The sequence below is a fragment of the Mustela nivalis genome (genome assembly GCF_964662115.1).
Source record: "Mustela nivalis genome assembly, chromosome: 5".
In the NCBI taxonomy this organism is placed as follows: domain Eukaryota; kingdom Metazoa; phylum Chordata; class Mammalia; order Carnivora; family Mustelidae; genus Mustela; species Mustela nivalis.
The window spans coordinates 134,789,346-134,804,380 of NC_139024.1; the positions used below are offsets into that span (position 1 = coordinate 134,789,346).

The following is a 15,035-nucleotide window of genomic DNA, read 5'->3' on the forward strand; positions in this document are numbered from 1 at the left end:
GGGGGTATTTTCTCTTTATTTGCATTTTCTGATGTAAACAGTTTTTTCAGACATGCAGTTGCTTGCATTGTTTTCTTTTGTTCAGGCCCTTTGTCCAGTTTTCTTCTGCAGGGTTTGAGGGTTTCCCCATTTTCCTTTAATTAGAAACAACCTGCCATGGGCCTCCTCTCTTCCCCACACGCCCGCTGAGTTCCCTGGGTGTGAAAAGCCACTTTCCCAGGTGCAATCTCTGCACGTTGTCTCGGACTCCTCCTAGATGTCACCAGCCTGCAAGGGCGCTGGAGGTGCGCCGTTTTCACCTCCGCGGCTCCTGCGCACGCGCAACCCGCCGGACTCACGGCCTCACAAAGGTGGCTCTCGGGGCCGGCCGGAAGTGGACGCGCCGCGGCCAGGGCTGGGTAGTGTGCACTACATTTCCCGAAAGGCTAAGGGGCGCGATGCCAGCGGTGGCTAGGTTGAACCGCCGCGGACTACACTTCCCGACGCGACACGCGAGGCGTTGCCAGCGGCGGCTGAGGTAAACGGCTGCGGACTACTCTTCCCGACGCGCCGCGCGAGGCGCCGCCGGCGGCCGGCCGAGGGCGGGCCGACGCGGGAAGCTCCGGACGTGAGGCATGAGCGGCGCCCTCCCCCGGCCCGCGCGCGTCCTGCTGCCTCCCCGAGCGAGGGTCGCGCGGCGCGGGGCCTAGCGGCGGGCATCTCGAGCCCTCGGCGAGCGCAGGGGCTGCTGCGGCCGCGCCGGGCGCCGGCGAGGGCGGCGGCCACCATGGAGGTGAGCGGGCCGGAAGACGACCCCTTCCTGTCGCAGCTGCACCAGGTGCAGTGCCCCGTGTGCCAGCAGATGATGCCCGCCGCGCACATCAACTCGCACCTGGACCGCTGTCTGCTGCTCAACCCCGCGGGGCACGCGGAGCCCTCGGCCGGGCCGCACCGCGCCGGCGAGCGGGCCAAGGGGCTCTCGCCGCCCAGCGCCAAGAGGCGGCGGCTCTCCGAGAGCTCGGCGCTGAAGCAGCCGGCCACCCCGACGGCGGCGGAGAGCAGCGAGGGCGAGGGCGAGGAGGGCGACGACGGCGGCGAGACCGAGAGCCGGGAGAGCTACGACGCGCCGCCCACGCCCAGCGGCGCCCGCCTCATCCCCGACTTCCCAGTGGCCCGCTCCAGCAGTCCCGGGAGGAAGGGCTCGGGAAAGAGGCCGGCGGCCGCGGCCGCGGCGGCGGGCAGCGCGTCTCCGCGGAGCTGGGACGAGGCGGAGGCGCAAGAGGAGGAAGAGGCGGTGGGCGACGGCGATGGCGACGGGGACGCCGATGCGGACGGCGAGGACGACCCGGGCCACTGGGATGCCGACGCCGCCGACGCCGCCGCCTTCGGGGCCAGCGGTGGGGGCCGCCCGCACGCCCGGGCGCTGGCGGCGGAGGAGATTCGGCAGATGCTGGAGGGCAAGCCGCTGGCCGACAAGATGCGTCCCGACACGCTGCAGGACTACATCGGGCAGAGCAGAGCCGTGGGGCAGGAGACGCTGCTCCGGTCCCTCCTGGAGACGAACGAAATCCCCTCCCTCATCCTGTGGGGACCGCCGGGCTGCGGCAAGGTGAGTGCCGCCTTGGAGGAGGGTTCCGAGTGTCGATCTCTACGGGTCGGGCGTGGATCTAACGGTCAGAGGCGGTCGCCGAAGAACCCGCGCGTCCACCCTGGATGTTGAGGCCTGAGGGCAGGGCCTCAGATACTATCTGAGCCGGGGCCGCGCCTGGTCCACAGGTGGAGTTAGTGATGGGTGTGAAAAAGCCACACCGCGCCAGATTTGTAAGACGCGTTTTCCGGTCATTGCCAAATGAAGATGTCCGAATTCATAGGTTTGCAAAAATATTTGGACTCTTAGATTTGAGCTATCTCTGTGTTCCAGGTGTGCCTCGACCCTCCCATTAATAACCCAATTCTCAAGCAAATGACATGCTGCAAATTGCAAAGGAACATTTGTATATTCGATTTGTAGGTATATGGGTTTAGCTTTGGGGGGGGGGGGGTGTCAAAAATTTTTCTGTTTCAATTGTGTTTCTCTTCCCGCCCTCTAGCTGTTGGTTTATTTTTAACAGACTGGTGTTTATTTATCCTTGAGAATGTACTTATTTACCAAGTCTAATATGAAAACCCTTTTCCCTTTCCAAGTCGTTTTATCTAGCATTTCCATAACTGTCCTCACCATGCTTTCTGCTTTAGAGAAGAAACATCAATGCATTTTGATGTCCAGTTATATGTACCTTGTTAGAAATTGGCTTATGTCCAGAGGAAGGTGGTTCAGATATTGGGGTCTAGAAAAGGTGTCATTGGAGAACACTTGAGAAACAGAGGCAGAGTTAAGCAAAACAGAAGACTAAGAGGTGTTTAAATATATGATTTTTTTTTCCTATCCACAGGAAGAGAGAGGAGGATGAGCAGCAGTGAGTGAAAGGCAAAATTCAGTATCAGAATGTAAAGGAACCCTCTTAGCTTTGTGATTCACACTCCTTAGTTAGTATGCAAGGGCTTTAATGATTTTTTTCCCAGTTTTTCTTTCTGACTTCGTCTCCAACTTAATCACACCTTCCTTTGCTACGGTTCCTGGAATGCATCTGGCTCATTTTGTGCCTTATTGTTCACTTCTATCCCAAATAATTTACCCAGAGGGAGATTTAGTTGCTACCCTATTTAGGAGATTGAGCAAGAGCATTATTAATAATTGTTTGTGAAATCTTTACATAAGGTCATGAGAATGGCTAATCAGCTGTTGGCAGACTAGATGGCAAGAAAAACCTCCAGAGGAAAATGAGTAGGGTGAACTAATAAAAGATGCCATGCAGAAGATGTGATGGGCTGCTCAGCATCGTGGTTGGTGGTCACAAGCCTAGGCATATGTGGTGTGGAAGCCCATAGGCTGGGATTTGATGAAACAGCAGCCACAGTAATTTAATGATACACTACAAATTTTAGAAAATAAAATGTACCTTCCCATTCATTCAGTATCGAATTTGTCCCTCTCATTAAACACTTTTTCTTTATTTTCATTCTTATTATTTTACTTTTCTGTAAACAATAAATGATATTAATAACAGTATATGCAATTTTTTGGAACACCTGGTACGTACCAGGCACTAAGCTGTGGTTTCCTTGGATCTCACCATTGTCTTCTCATAACTACTAACATGGTCAAAGTGCTATTGTTTAGTCTACTTCCAGAGCAGACATTCAGAGGTGGCAGTATGCAGTCATCGTTAATGCTAGGTAGTTGTCATTGGTCTTTCAGTTCAAAGGCTCACTCCTTTTCCAAGCTGCACTGATGAGCTTCCAGTTGTAGAATTGAGTGATTCTGTGGTTCAGCACTCCATTTCTACAACTAGTCCTTCAATAGCAGTGCTTTCTTGGCTGGAAGAGGTCACAGCTGTCACTCGGGCTCTGCTAAATCAAGACAGCCGCTCTTTATGGGGATTCCAAAGATCTTAGAGTCCCCAAAAAAGGAATCAAACAGGGTTAGGTATAAAGGAGAAAAGGTCAGGATTAGCCTAAGGTTTAGCTACTTTCCTGTTTTATTTTTAACTGTCTTTTTTTTTTTTTAATTTTTAAAAATGTGCTCTGGTATTTCAGATTGCATCTGTGCTGCTGAGCATTCTTTAGAGTTCAAGTTGCTTGGTAAATAGTGCTGATGCTGCTTGTGTTAGTGCCCATGGGTGCTTTTCTCTCTGTGTCTGATCAGCTTTCCAAACTCTGTGTCATATTTTCTAGACCACTCTGGCTCACATCATAGCCAACAACAGCAAGAAACATAGCATAAGATTTGTGACATTGTCTGCAACAAATGCCAAGACAAATGATGTGCGAGATGTCATAAAACAAGCTCAAAATGAAAAGAGCTTTTTCAAAAGGAAAACCATCCTTTTTATTGATGAGATTCATCGGTTCAATAAATCTCAGCAGGTATATTAACTTCCTTCTACCTCTTGGTCATTGTGAACATTACAGTGAATATAAAGTATGTGAGATTACTTTGAAAAACATAAAGCGCTATTGCAAATATAAGAATTACTGTTATCATTAATTTTCTGTGCATAAAGAGGTATAGATTGTCAGCCCATCTCCTTTGAGCCTTTTTCCCCACTTTTTCTTAGTGTTTTTTGGTGACAAGAAAATGCTTTCTGTCTGATAAATGAAATTATTAATATGGTCCTGAGTTATACTGTATCAGAAAAACAGCTTACCAAGTTCCTCATTTTTACAGATTTTTGGATCTCAATATTAAGAGTCCTTAAGAAATTTAACTTGATTTTAAGATCCTTATTTTAATATTTTTAAAGTTTTTTCCTGTATAGTGTTACTTTTTTATTTTTAAAATTAAAGAGCGTTTTCTGTGACCTCAGAGTTTCAGCCGGGTGAATGTTACAAGATCTAATCACTACTACTTATTTAATGGCTTTCTGAGATAAAAGTAAAATTACAGTTTATTTGTATAAAAAATGTCAAGCCACTGTTGTATTTTTGTAAATAAACATTAACTTTTTTCTTGCAGTACTTTTTTCTCTGATATATTTTGTTAAAGCTTTTTAATCAGAGACAGAAATATTTTATAAAACCTTACTAAGCTCTTGTTCCTGATCTGAATCTCTTATTTTTTAATTTTTTTTTTTATCTGAATCTCTTTTTAAATAGACTCTTCAGAGTTCTGACAGGATGTTATCGCTTTCAGTTTCATTAGACTATTAACTCATCTTAGCATTTCTTCCCTATAAGACAATGTCCAGTGGTTACATATTCACCAATGCATATTTACCAAGTTTGTTAGGAAGAATGGCTGTTATGACCGAGTACTCCAGAGGAAAATTTTACAAATACTAATGTTGTTGTGTTTTCTCAAACTCGAATAGCCACCTGCCCGTTGGGATAGAAGCCTTAGGATAGAAGATAATTTTCTAAGTAAAAATATCATTTATCTTGAAACTACATTAGAATTGTACTTTGAGGTTTAGTGTACCAGCAAGGGGCCAGGTTCAGACATTCACATTGCAAAAGGTGTGTTTTTGGCTTAAAAAGCGTGAGTTGCACTCACCCAACAGTGCATCCACATAAAGCTGTTGTTCCTGAACTCAAAACTAGGAAAAGGAAGGAATGGCCAACTTACATAGGATTCTGCAGGTTGTTGACTGGAATCAATTTCTTCTGTTTTCCTCCCATGATTAGGACACTTTCCTTCCTCACGTGGAATGTGGGACGATCACTCTGATTGGGGCTACCACGGAGAACCCTTCCTTTCAGGTCAATGCTGCTCTCCTAAGCCGCTGTCGGGTTATTGTTCTTGAGAAGCTTCCTGTAGAGGCAATGGTGACTATTTTAATGCGAGCAATCAACTCACTGGGAATCCACGTCCTAGACTCCAGCCGTCCCACTGACCCTCTGAGCCACAGCAGTAACAGCAGTTCAGAGTAAGTTGACTGTGGGCAGTATCCCGGGGGGCACACACCTCTCAGAGAATCCCCTGGCAGAGAGCCAGAAAGGGCTGGACGGCAGTAAGGAGAGGGCAGGGACAGAGAAGAAATGTTGATCTAGTAACGAAAATAGGAGTGGAAGAAAGTCCTCAATTGTACCAAGTGTATCTCTGCAAATGTTTCCTTTCTTTTAAGATGGATTTTATAGCCCTGTAAGGGGTGCATCTAATTTTTCAAGCTTTAACATTGTTTTGCGTGTTTTTTCAGTCCTTGGGTATTTTCATTTGTGCTTAGGGATTTTTTTTTTTCCTAACACACTTTTTTTTTTTAATAAGACTTGGAAGACTATGGGAAGCCTTACTGATTATTTTCTTTCATCAAATAGGCTTGACCTACAAATCTTTCTCGAAATTTATATTCAGATTCCCAATTTTTTTTTCCTGAAGTTTACTCCTCTTTTAGAAATATTAACTATAAATTAATGTGAATGTTACCATTTTTTTAAATCTTTTTAAAATTATTTTGCACATTTTAAAAGTCAAGCTCAATTCTATAAAAGTAAAGAAACTTTACCTGAAAATGACATATTAAAAGCTCTCATTCCTTTTGGCATTCTGTTTCTGTATCATGAATACTGTGTAAGTTCATTAATACCAGAGTATATATGAAGTTATATGTAATCAATTAGTTTACTTGGGTTAGAGGTTTTCTTTATATTCGAATATATTCTTCAGATATTGTTTATTCATATGTCAACTGAAGTAACGCAGTGGAACATAATCTGGTGTGATGAGAGACTAATGCCTGCTTCTTCATGCTGTGGACCCCACAGCTGCTGGTGCCTGCCCCAAGGCCAAGTTCTGGAGCCACTCTTCTGTGAGGATTAAAGTACAAGACATAGTTTTAGGTTCAGGGTTTAGGTTTCAAAATTCTCTCCCTGTGTGTCTGGCCTCTCCCATTTGCCCCTGTCTCATGTAGGAGGAATTATGCTGTGGCTCATGAAAGCCTTGAAACATGGCCAAGTACTCCCAGGTGCAATGGAGTCACATCAGTTTAGGGTAGAGTTGTGATGGCATAGCCATCAAAATCGTGGCTTAAAAGAAACACAGAACCTGCTGGTATCAGTTAAGTATATTCATACTTAGAACCCTTTGTGTGCTGGGCACTTGTCGGGGTCAAAAGGGGCTACATACAGCCAGCCCTCACATTTAGTATAACTGTCCTGTAAACAACATTTTCACTACAAAGCTCATATAACCAAGTGATAAAAATGGAAAGAGAGAGTATATTTCTGTGTATTTTTATTTCTGTGTACTAGTTATCATAATATATCTACTACGTATTCTGCATTTTTATTAATTAGGGTAGTTTTATTGATTTCATTCAGGTCATGATTTCATGGAATTGTTATTCAGATATCCTCAGGTTTTTTCTCTCCAATCACTACCATGCCAAAATTAGGTGAAATGAGAAAGACAGTGGAAGAATCGTGGAGCTCATTTTAAAAAGGATTTCCGCATTTTAACCAGATCTCCGAATCATTTGCATGCATATTAAAATTTGAGATGATAAGTGAAAGAATTAAGATTTCTCTATTACTGAGACTGCGAGCCTGATACAAAAGTGAGCCAATGATTCTTAATCTGCTAAAACTATATTTCAGTCAAAGAAAACCTGCCATGTACAATAGATTGTTTGCTTTTTCCACCATCACTCATTTGGAGTTGATCCTAATTATTTTTATTCACTTATTTTTATTATTATTTTTATTAATTATTTTTATTCACTTATTATTATTCTTAGCTTATTTTTATTCACTTGTTTCCTTTCTAATTCCCATCCTTCCCCTTCCTGGGAGGGCTAAGAGCATAAGAACTTGTCCTCCTTGTTCATATTCCCAGCATAGTGCCTAGTATTATATACATGCTTAGTAAATGGTTTGTGAATGAATAAATTCTAACTTTCAATTTGAGAGAAATAGTTTAATTTTTAATTTTTGGATCATCCAGCATAAAGGATGATTGCCTCACAGCCTGGATGTCAAGAACCTTTTTATTTAATACTACTGCCTCAGCAAACAATGAAATTAAAGATTATTAAGCTTAGTTAATTGATTTACTTGTTAGCAATTCTGAAAAGAAAGTTAAGTTGGGAGATGCCATAGGCCACAGAAAGAACTCTTATATTATAAGTGATTTCCTAACTGAAGCACCTGATCACTCCAGTGGAGAATTAAAAACAGGTGTTTTCTTTCAATTTTAGGTAAAATTGTACTTCCACATCTATTGACTGGCTTCAAATGTATATACATTCTTGTGAACATAAATTGGGTTTGGTAACACTAATCTAGCTGGAAGGAACGACTTTAAACCCCAAATAATTACTTCTCTGGAAAGCCCTGAGTGCATTTGTAGTCTTGTGTTTTGGTGCCCTAGTTTACGGAGAAATCTAGACTACCACTGTGCATGAGAGTAGCTGAGCAAGTACTGGTCTGGAAACTAGTAGAGCTGATTGCTAGACCATTGTTGGTTTTTCTTGAATTGTGAATTCTCATCTAGTATATGTTTGTACATGACAGATTCTTGTGAGAGTGAGATAGAAGTGTTCTTTTTAAATTTTTCTTTCCGTATTTATTTCTTGAGCATTAATTGAAGGCCCCACATATACCAGGCATTGGCTGAGTGTTGAAAAGTGCATTCCTGTCCGTTTAGAGAGCTTAGTATATGATAAGGAGATAAGTGGGCTTCCAGGGACGTGCTACGATTGAATTATGACCAAAGAGTAATAGGGGATAGAGAAGAGGCATCTAGAATATGTGAAATCAGATATCTCACCTGATACATGAGGGGATGCTGAGTTGAATTTTGAATAAGCAGAATTTAACTAGATGAAATGGAAAGTTCATTTGACAAGGGAATATAGCACCTGCAAGTCAAGGTGGTAATAAATAGTATGATCCACTCATTATAGCTGAGTGGAAGAGTGGGCATGAGGAAGTGGTGGGCAGTGAAGCCAGGGAGGAAGGCAGAGCCAGATTATGAAAGACCTGTGTGCTAAGGTAAGGTAAGTGATGTGGAGCGCTATGGGAAACCATAGAAAGATTTTAAGCAAGAGAGTGACATATCAGCTCTACATTTTAGGAAGATTGAGAATAGCATTGGAGAGATGGTAGGTTGGAGGGGCTTCCCTGCCCCTCACCAGAGATCAGGAAGATCAGTTAGGAAGCTGTTACAGTGGTGCCGAAGATAAGTGACAAATGCAAGTGACTTGAACAAAAGCCAAAGCTGCTCAGAGAAGTTGGAAAGTCAGGTTGATAGGCCTGGGTGTGAGGAGGGAGGAAAAAGGATTGTCTAAGATGACTCTCATACCAGGTAACTAGGCAAATAATTACACTTCTGGCAAGAATGGTATGAGGAAGAGGAGCAGAGGAGGTGCGGAGTTCAGTTCGGGACTTATTCAGCTTGTAGGGCCTCTGGATGATTCATATGAAGAGGTTTTCTAGGCAGTTAGATAAAGAACTCAGGAGAGTAGCAGAGTTGTTTGAGTCTGAGATTTGGAAGCCACCAGCACTTCAGAGAACATACAGTCCATTTGTTTGAGTAGGAGAACTGAATGGAGCCAGGAAGTAAGGGTAGTAAGTTGGAGACCTGTCAGCATTTGTTGTGTAGGAGAAAGACAAAAGTTTAGAAAGGTAGGAAAACCAGAAGGATGCTCTGCAGAGAAGAGCTTCAGCAAGCCAGGAGTATTCAACGCTTTTGAGCCAAACTTAGGATTCAGTTTGGCTGCATATATTGGGAAAAAAATCAAATTAACTGCCATAAACAAGATAGAACTTTCCTTTTCATGTTAGAGTCCGAAGATAGACAAGTATAAAAAATGCAGCTGCTAGTCAGCCTCATGGTATCATCAGGGACCCAGACCCTTATCTTTCTGCTCTACCACCTTCACTGCATGGCTTCTACCTCATGCCCCAAGGTGGCTACTGGAGCTCTAGCCATCATATTTGCCTTGCAGGAAACAGGAAGGAAGAAGAGTCAAAGAAGAGCATCTTCCCCATCCCCACTCCCCTATTTTCCACTTCACAGCTTTAGTGAGACATTTGCAAAGTGTAATACTCTGTACTCAATTGTGATTTTATTGTGAAGAGAAAGATAGAGGTAAGCTGGTGATTTATGTTGAATTATCCATACCATAGTTCTTTTGGTCTGTTTGGGTAATCAGCAGTTTTATTGTATTTTACTAAGTACCATGGTCACATGGTACAAACAGTGAAGTGTGTTTTCTGTGCCCTGGGTTAATTTTGTAGACCAAGCGGGGGAAAAATCCATGGTCTGTCATCCAATGAACTTGTGCTGCTGGGGATGAGAAAGTGAACTAGTGTTGTCATTCTGAGAACTTGCTGCTTTGAAGGATTATAGATTCCAGATAAGACATATGCGTGTTTAGAAACCCCCTAAAGAATCTATTGTTTGTGGGCTAGATAACAGTGCATTTATTTGTGGGTATGAGGAGAATAAAGTGAGGAGCCATGATTGCCCTGTCACTGTCTAATGAGGCAGTTCCGACAGTTGCTTCGAAGTTTAAATGGCTCTGTCCTTCTGAATTGAGGGTGCTATGGCTTGACTCTGAGACTGGGACTTTTCTGTAATTACCAGGAGAAGAGAGCCCGCACAAGCTGGCTGTAGGTTTGTTGGGCTAGGTTTTATTACTTAATATTATTAATATTATTACCTGCCTTTCATAAATAATCTTTTTCTAACACTGAATGAGAGAAAGGTAGTGGACCACAGAATAGAAAGTATTGATCAGAATGAGTTGTGGATTTAGTTAAGAGTGGATTTTAATAATTCTCCTTAAAAATGGTTTGGTGTAAAGAAAAAGAGGTATATAAGCATATGTTATGGAAATGATGAAAAAAATAATTAAAATAATGGCAACCAGAAACACCGATCAATCTCATTGATCTTGTATGTTTCCTGTTACTGCCGTCACAAATTATGGGTATCCCTACTTTTTGAAATCCACATTATACCACTTCACATTCACAGTAGACCTACATTAGTAGGTCATGAAAGAAATCAGAAGAGGATTTTCCCTCTTACCAAAGGGGGGGAAAGGCAAAAAGCAAAAACAGCATTCTGCACTTGTTTTTCAGTGAGTCCTTTAAAGAGGCAGTACCACCTAGCAAGTAGAGTGCCACCACCCAGCTCCTTCCCCAGGAACTACATTCAGCCTCTCAAATCAGGCCACCATAGCTTTGGACCATGTCTGTGAGCATATGCTTTTTATCTTAATTTATTTTGTGCACCTGTTAGCAAGATGTCTCCTAAGATCTCAGAAAAGCCTGAGAGAGGTCACTTTTTAGATCTGGGAACACTTAAAAAAAAGAAACAAACAAAAAAACTCCATTGTAAATTAATTAATGTTAACTGCCTTTTCACGTTATGCTATTTTGGCTTGCAAAAGGTTTTAAGGGAACCCTCTATTTGCAGCTGGAGCTTCTGGTGGCTTCTGGCATTCCTTGGTTTGTGGCAGGATCACTCCAGTGTCTGCCTCCGTCTTCACATGGCTGTCTCTGTGCCTCTGTTTTCTCTTACTGTCTCCTATGAGAACATTTAGGATTAAGGTTCACACTAAATCCAGGGTGATCTCATCTTGAAATCCTTAATGTGGCTAAATTCACAGGTTCCGGGACTAGGATTTAGGTACATCTTTGGAGGCCAATGTTCACCCTACCATTCTCTACCAGGTATAAGGTATGGTGTAATTGGAAAAGATGTGTGCTGCCATGGGATTAAGCACAAACAGGGCATCATCTGTGAAGCTGATGTTCTCTCTTTTTGGGGAAAATAGTTTTGTTTGGGTTTGTATTATTTTTAGTCTGGTTATCCTGGAAGCAATAGAGTTGAGGGCTCTGCCTTGAAGATTTGCAGTTCTAGAGAGTATGCTGCTGAAGAGGCTAATTAGGATGATTCTCTTCAATATAGGTATCCCTACCTACTTGTATTAGATGAGGAAATCTGAGGCACAAAAAGGTATAACAGTATGTTCAAGCCCACCCAGCTTGACTGTAGGAGGGCTGGATTCTGAGGCACGTTTCTAGCCACAGGCATACCTCAGACATAATTTGGGTTTGGTTTTCCACCATTGCAATAAAGTGAGTCATAAGAGTTTTTGGTTTCCCAGTGAATATAAAAATTAGGTTTACACTGTAGTGTGTTAAATATGCAACAGCATTATGTCTAAAAAATCAACGTGCATACCTTAATTTAAAAATAACTTTACTGTTAAAAAATGCTAACCATCATTTGAACGTCTGCAAGTCTTGATCTTTTTGCTGGTGGATGGTCTTGCCTTGATATTGATGGCTGCTGACTGATCAGGGCTGTGGTTGCTAAAGGTTGAGTTGCTGTGGCAACCTTGTTAAAATAACAGTGAAGTTTGCCACAATCAGTTGTTCTTTTCACAATTTCTCTGTAGCTTGTGATGCTGTCTGATAGCATTTTACCTACAGTAGAACTTCTTCCAAAACTAGAGTCCATCCTCTTACCCCCTGCCACTGCTTGATCAACTAAGTTATGTCATATTCTGTATCCTCTGTTGTCATCTCAACAGTCTTCATGGTCTCTTCACCGGTAGGTGCCATCTCAGGAAACCACTTTCTTTGCTCACTCAAAAGAAGGAACTCCTCAGCATTCAAGTTTTATCTCAAGGCTGCAACAATTTAGTCACATCTTTAAACCCCACTTTTAAGTCTAGTTCTCTTGTTATTGCCACCACATCTGCAGTTCCCCCAGTGAAGTCCTGAACCACTCAAAGTCATCCGCAAGGACTGGAATCAGCTTCTCCCAGTGTCCTGTTCATGTTGATATTTTCATCTCTTCCCATGAATCACAGATGTTCTTAATGGCATCTAGCCATAAATCTTATAAAGATTTATTTCTGAAATAATAAGACCTGAAATGTTGAAATGACTCCTTGATCCATTAGTCACAGAATGGATATTGTGTTGGCAGGCATTAATCTCTTTATACATCTCCATCATAACTTTAGGAAGACCAGGTGCATTGTCAACAAGCAGGAATATTTTGAAAAGAATCTTTTTTTCTGAGCAGTAAGTCTCCACAGTGGGCTTAAAATACTCAGTAAACCAAATTGTCAACAGACATGTGGTCATTTAGGCTTTGTTCTTCCATGTATGAAGCACAGGCAGAGCAGATTTAGCGTAATTCTTAAGGGCCCTGGGATTTTCAAAAGAATAAAGGACCATTGCCTTCAACTTCCGCTGCATTGGCCCCTACCAGGCGAGTCAAATCACCCTGGTTTTAAAGGCAGGCTTTGGCTTCTCTCTAGCAACAAAAGTCCTAGATGATACCCTCTTCTAATAGAAAATGGTTTTGTTTACATTGAAAATACGCTGTTCAGTGCCTCCTCCTTCGTCAGTGACCCTAGCTAGATGTTCTGGATGGTTTGCTGCAGCTTCATCAGCACTGGCTGCTTCATCTTGTGCCCTGATGTCATGGAGATGGCTTCATGCCTTAAACCTCAGGAACCAACCTCTGCTAGCTTCAGATTTTCCTTCTTCAGCCTCCTTACTTCTCTCAGCCTTCACAGAATTGAAGAGAGTTTCCTTTGCATTCTTAACTTGGCTGTTCGGTGCAAGAGGCTTTTCACCTGTCTTGACTTTCACTGTGCCTTCCTCACCAAGCTTAATCATTTCCAGTTTTTAAAATGCCAGACATGCAACTCTCCTTTTCATTTGAATGTTGAGAGACCACTGTAGGGTTATTAATTGGCCTGATTTCAATATGGTTGTATCTCAGGGAATAGAGGAACCTGAGGCGGGGGTGGGGAGAGAGATGGGAATAGTTGGTTGGTAAAGCAATCAGAACACAAATATTTGTCAGTCAATAAGAGTTCTCTGTTTTGTGGTTTGTGGTGCCCCAAAACAATTAGAATAGTAACATCAAGGATCACTGATCATAGTTCATCATAACAAATAATGAAAAGTTCAAAGTGTTTCAAGAATTACCAAAACAGGGCGCCTGGGTGGCTCAGTCAGTTAAGGTTCTGCCTTCGGCTCAGGTCATGATCACAGGTTCCTGGGATCGAGCCTCTGCACCTTCCTGCAGAGCAGGAAGCCTGCTTCTCCCTTTCTCACTCTCCTTGCTTGTGTTCCCTTTCTCTCTGTATCTCTCTCTGTCAAATAAATAAAATATTTTTCAAAAAAATAATTACCAAAACAATGGCCTGGAGACACAAAATGAGCAAATGCTATTGGAAAAATGGCCCTGATAGATTTGCGTACTGCAGGCTTGCCACAGACCTTCAATTTGTAAAAAAAAAAAAAAATAATAATAATAATGTCTGTGAATTGCAATAAAACAAAGCAAGGTAAGGGAGATGTGCCTATTCTCAGTTGAGAAGGGATCTAGGTACCAAGTTAAGCAAGTTATTCACTTTCACTTAGAACCAGGTTAAAATGCTACTGGGAAAGATTAACATTGGACTCTTTCTCTGTGTTTCTATTTGTAAAGGATTAGGAACAAAAGATTCCCATCTATAGCAGTATTACCTTTTAACCACATTTGCACATCACATTTTACCAGGAATACATTTTGAAAATATAGTTGACCCATGAACAACATGGGTTGGAACTGGCTGGGTCCACTTATACAGATTTCTTACAGAACAATACTGTAAATGGATATTCTCTTATTTTCTTGATAACTTTTCTTTAGCTTATTAAGACTATAGCATGTAGTAGGGGTAACATACAAAATATGTGTTAATTGACTTGTTATTGGTAAGGTTCTGTCAATAGTAGGCTATTGATCGTCACATTTTAGGGGAGTCAGAAATTTTATGTGAATTTTTGACTGTGTTGGGGGTCATTACCCCTAACCCCACATTGTAGAAGGGTCAGATCTGCAGGTACCCAGAGTCTGTCCCTGGAGGTTTTAGTATCAGTAAATCTGTGATTAGATATACACATCTATATTTTAGGATAATTCTCTGTAATCTGATACATATCCTTGGTTGAGGACCACTGTTAAGCAGTTGTTACCCTGACCATGGAGTGTTCCTTTAGTGAAAGAGATTCATAGAGTATAGTTTTGTAATTTATGGAGAGAGAATTTAATTGAGCCATACATATTTTTTTATTCTGCTATAAAATAACAAGTACATTTTCACTCCTCTTCCAACTTAAACAGCTCACCATATAAAAAGAATTCTCCAAATCCCAGTATCCTCCACCACAAAAACAGTGTGCAGAAGGATTCAGGCCCTTGGAAATAAAAAGGAAAGGAAGAAGTTGTTTTTACAGCATGCTTCCCATATTCCTGTTAAGACCAGAGCATTTCTGTTCAGTTGGAGAAACAAGACTAAATCTTTGATTTCTTCATCCAGTAACTGGGAGTATGATCTTTTCAAATGCACTTATTTTATCTATTTTTTTATTTTCTATAGTTTATGCTTAAATTTCAAAATAATGTCTCTGGACTAGGAGCGCTCTTCCAAGATTATTTGTGCAATAGTTACTGTTTCCTGAGGGGTTTTGCAAATACCAATATAATATTCCTTATT

At 42.1% G+C, this 15,035-nt stretch overlaps 1 protein-coding gene across 1 annotated transcript in view; it reads left to right on the plus strand.

Moving 5' to 3' along the window:
* WRNIP1 (WRN helicase interacting protein 1) overlaps window positions 1-15,035 on the plus strand; it is a 24,786-nt gene continuing 9,751 nt past the window's right edge. The window contains exons 1-3 of the mRNA XM_082730386.1: window positions 1-1,588; window positions 3,754-3,945; window positions 5,203-5,444. Of these exons, the coding sequence (XP_082586512.1) occupies window positions 767-1,588; window positions 3,754-3,945; window positions 5,203-5,444 (1,256 nt within the window). The 5' untranslated portion in view covers window positions 1-766. The remainder of the gene's footprint in view (window positions 1,589-3,753; window positions 3,946-5,202; window positions 5,445-15,035) is intronic.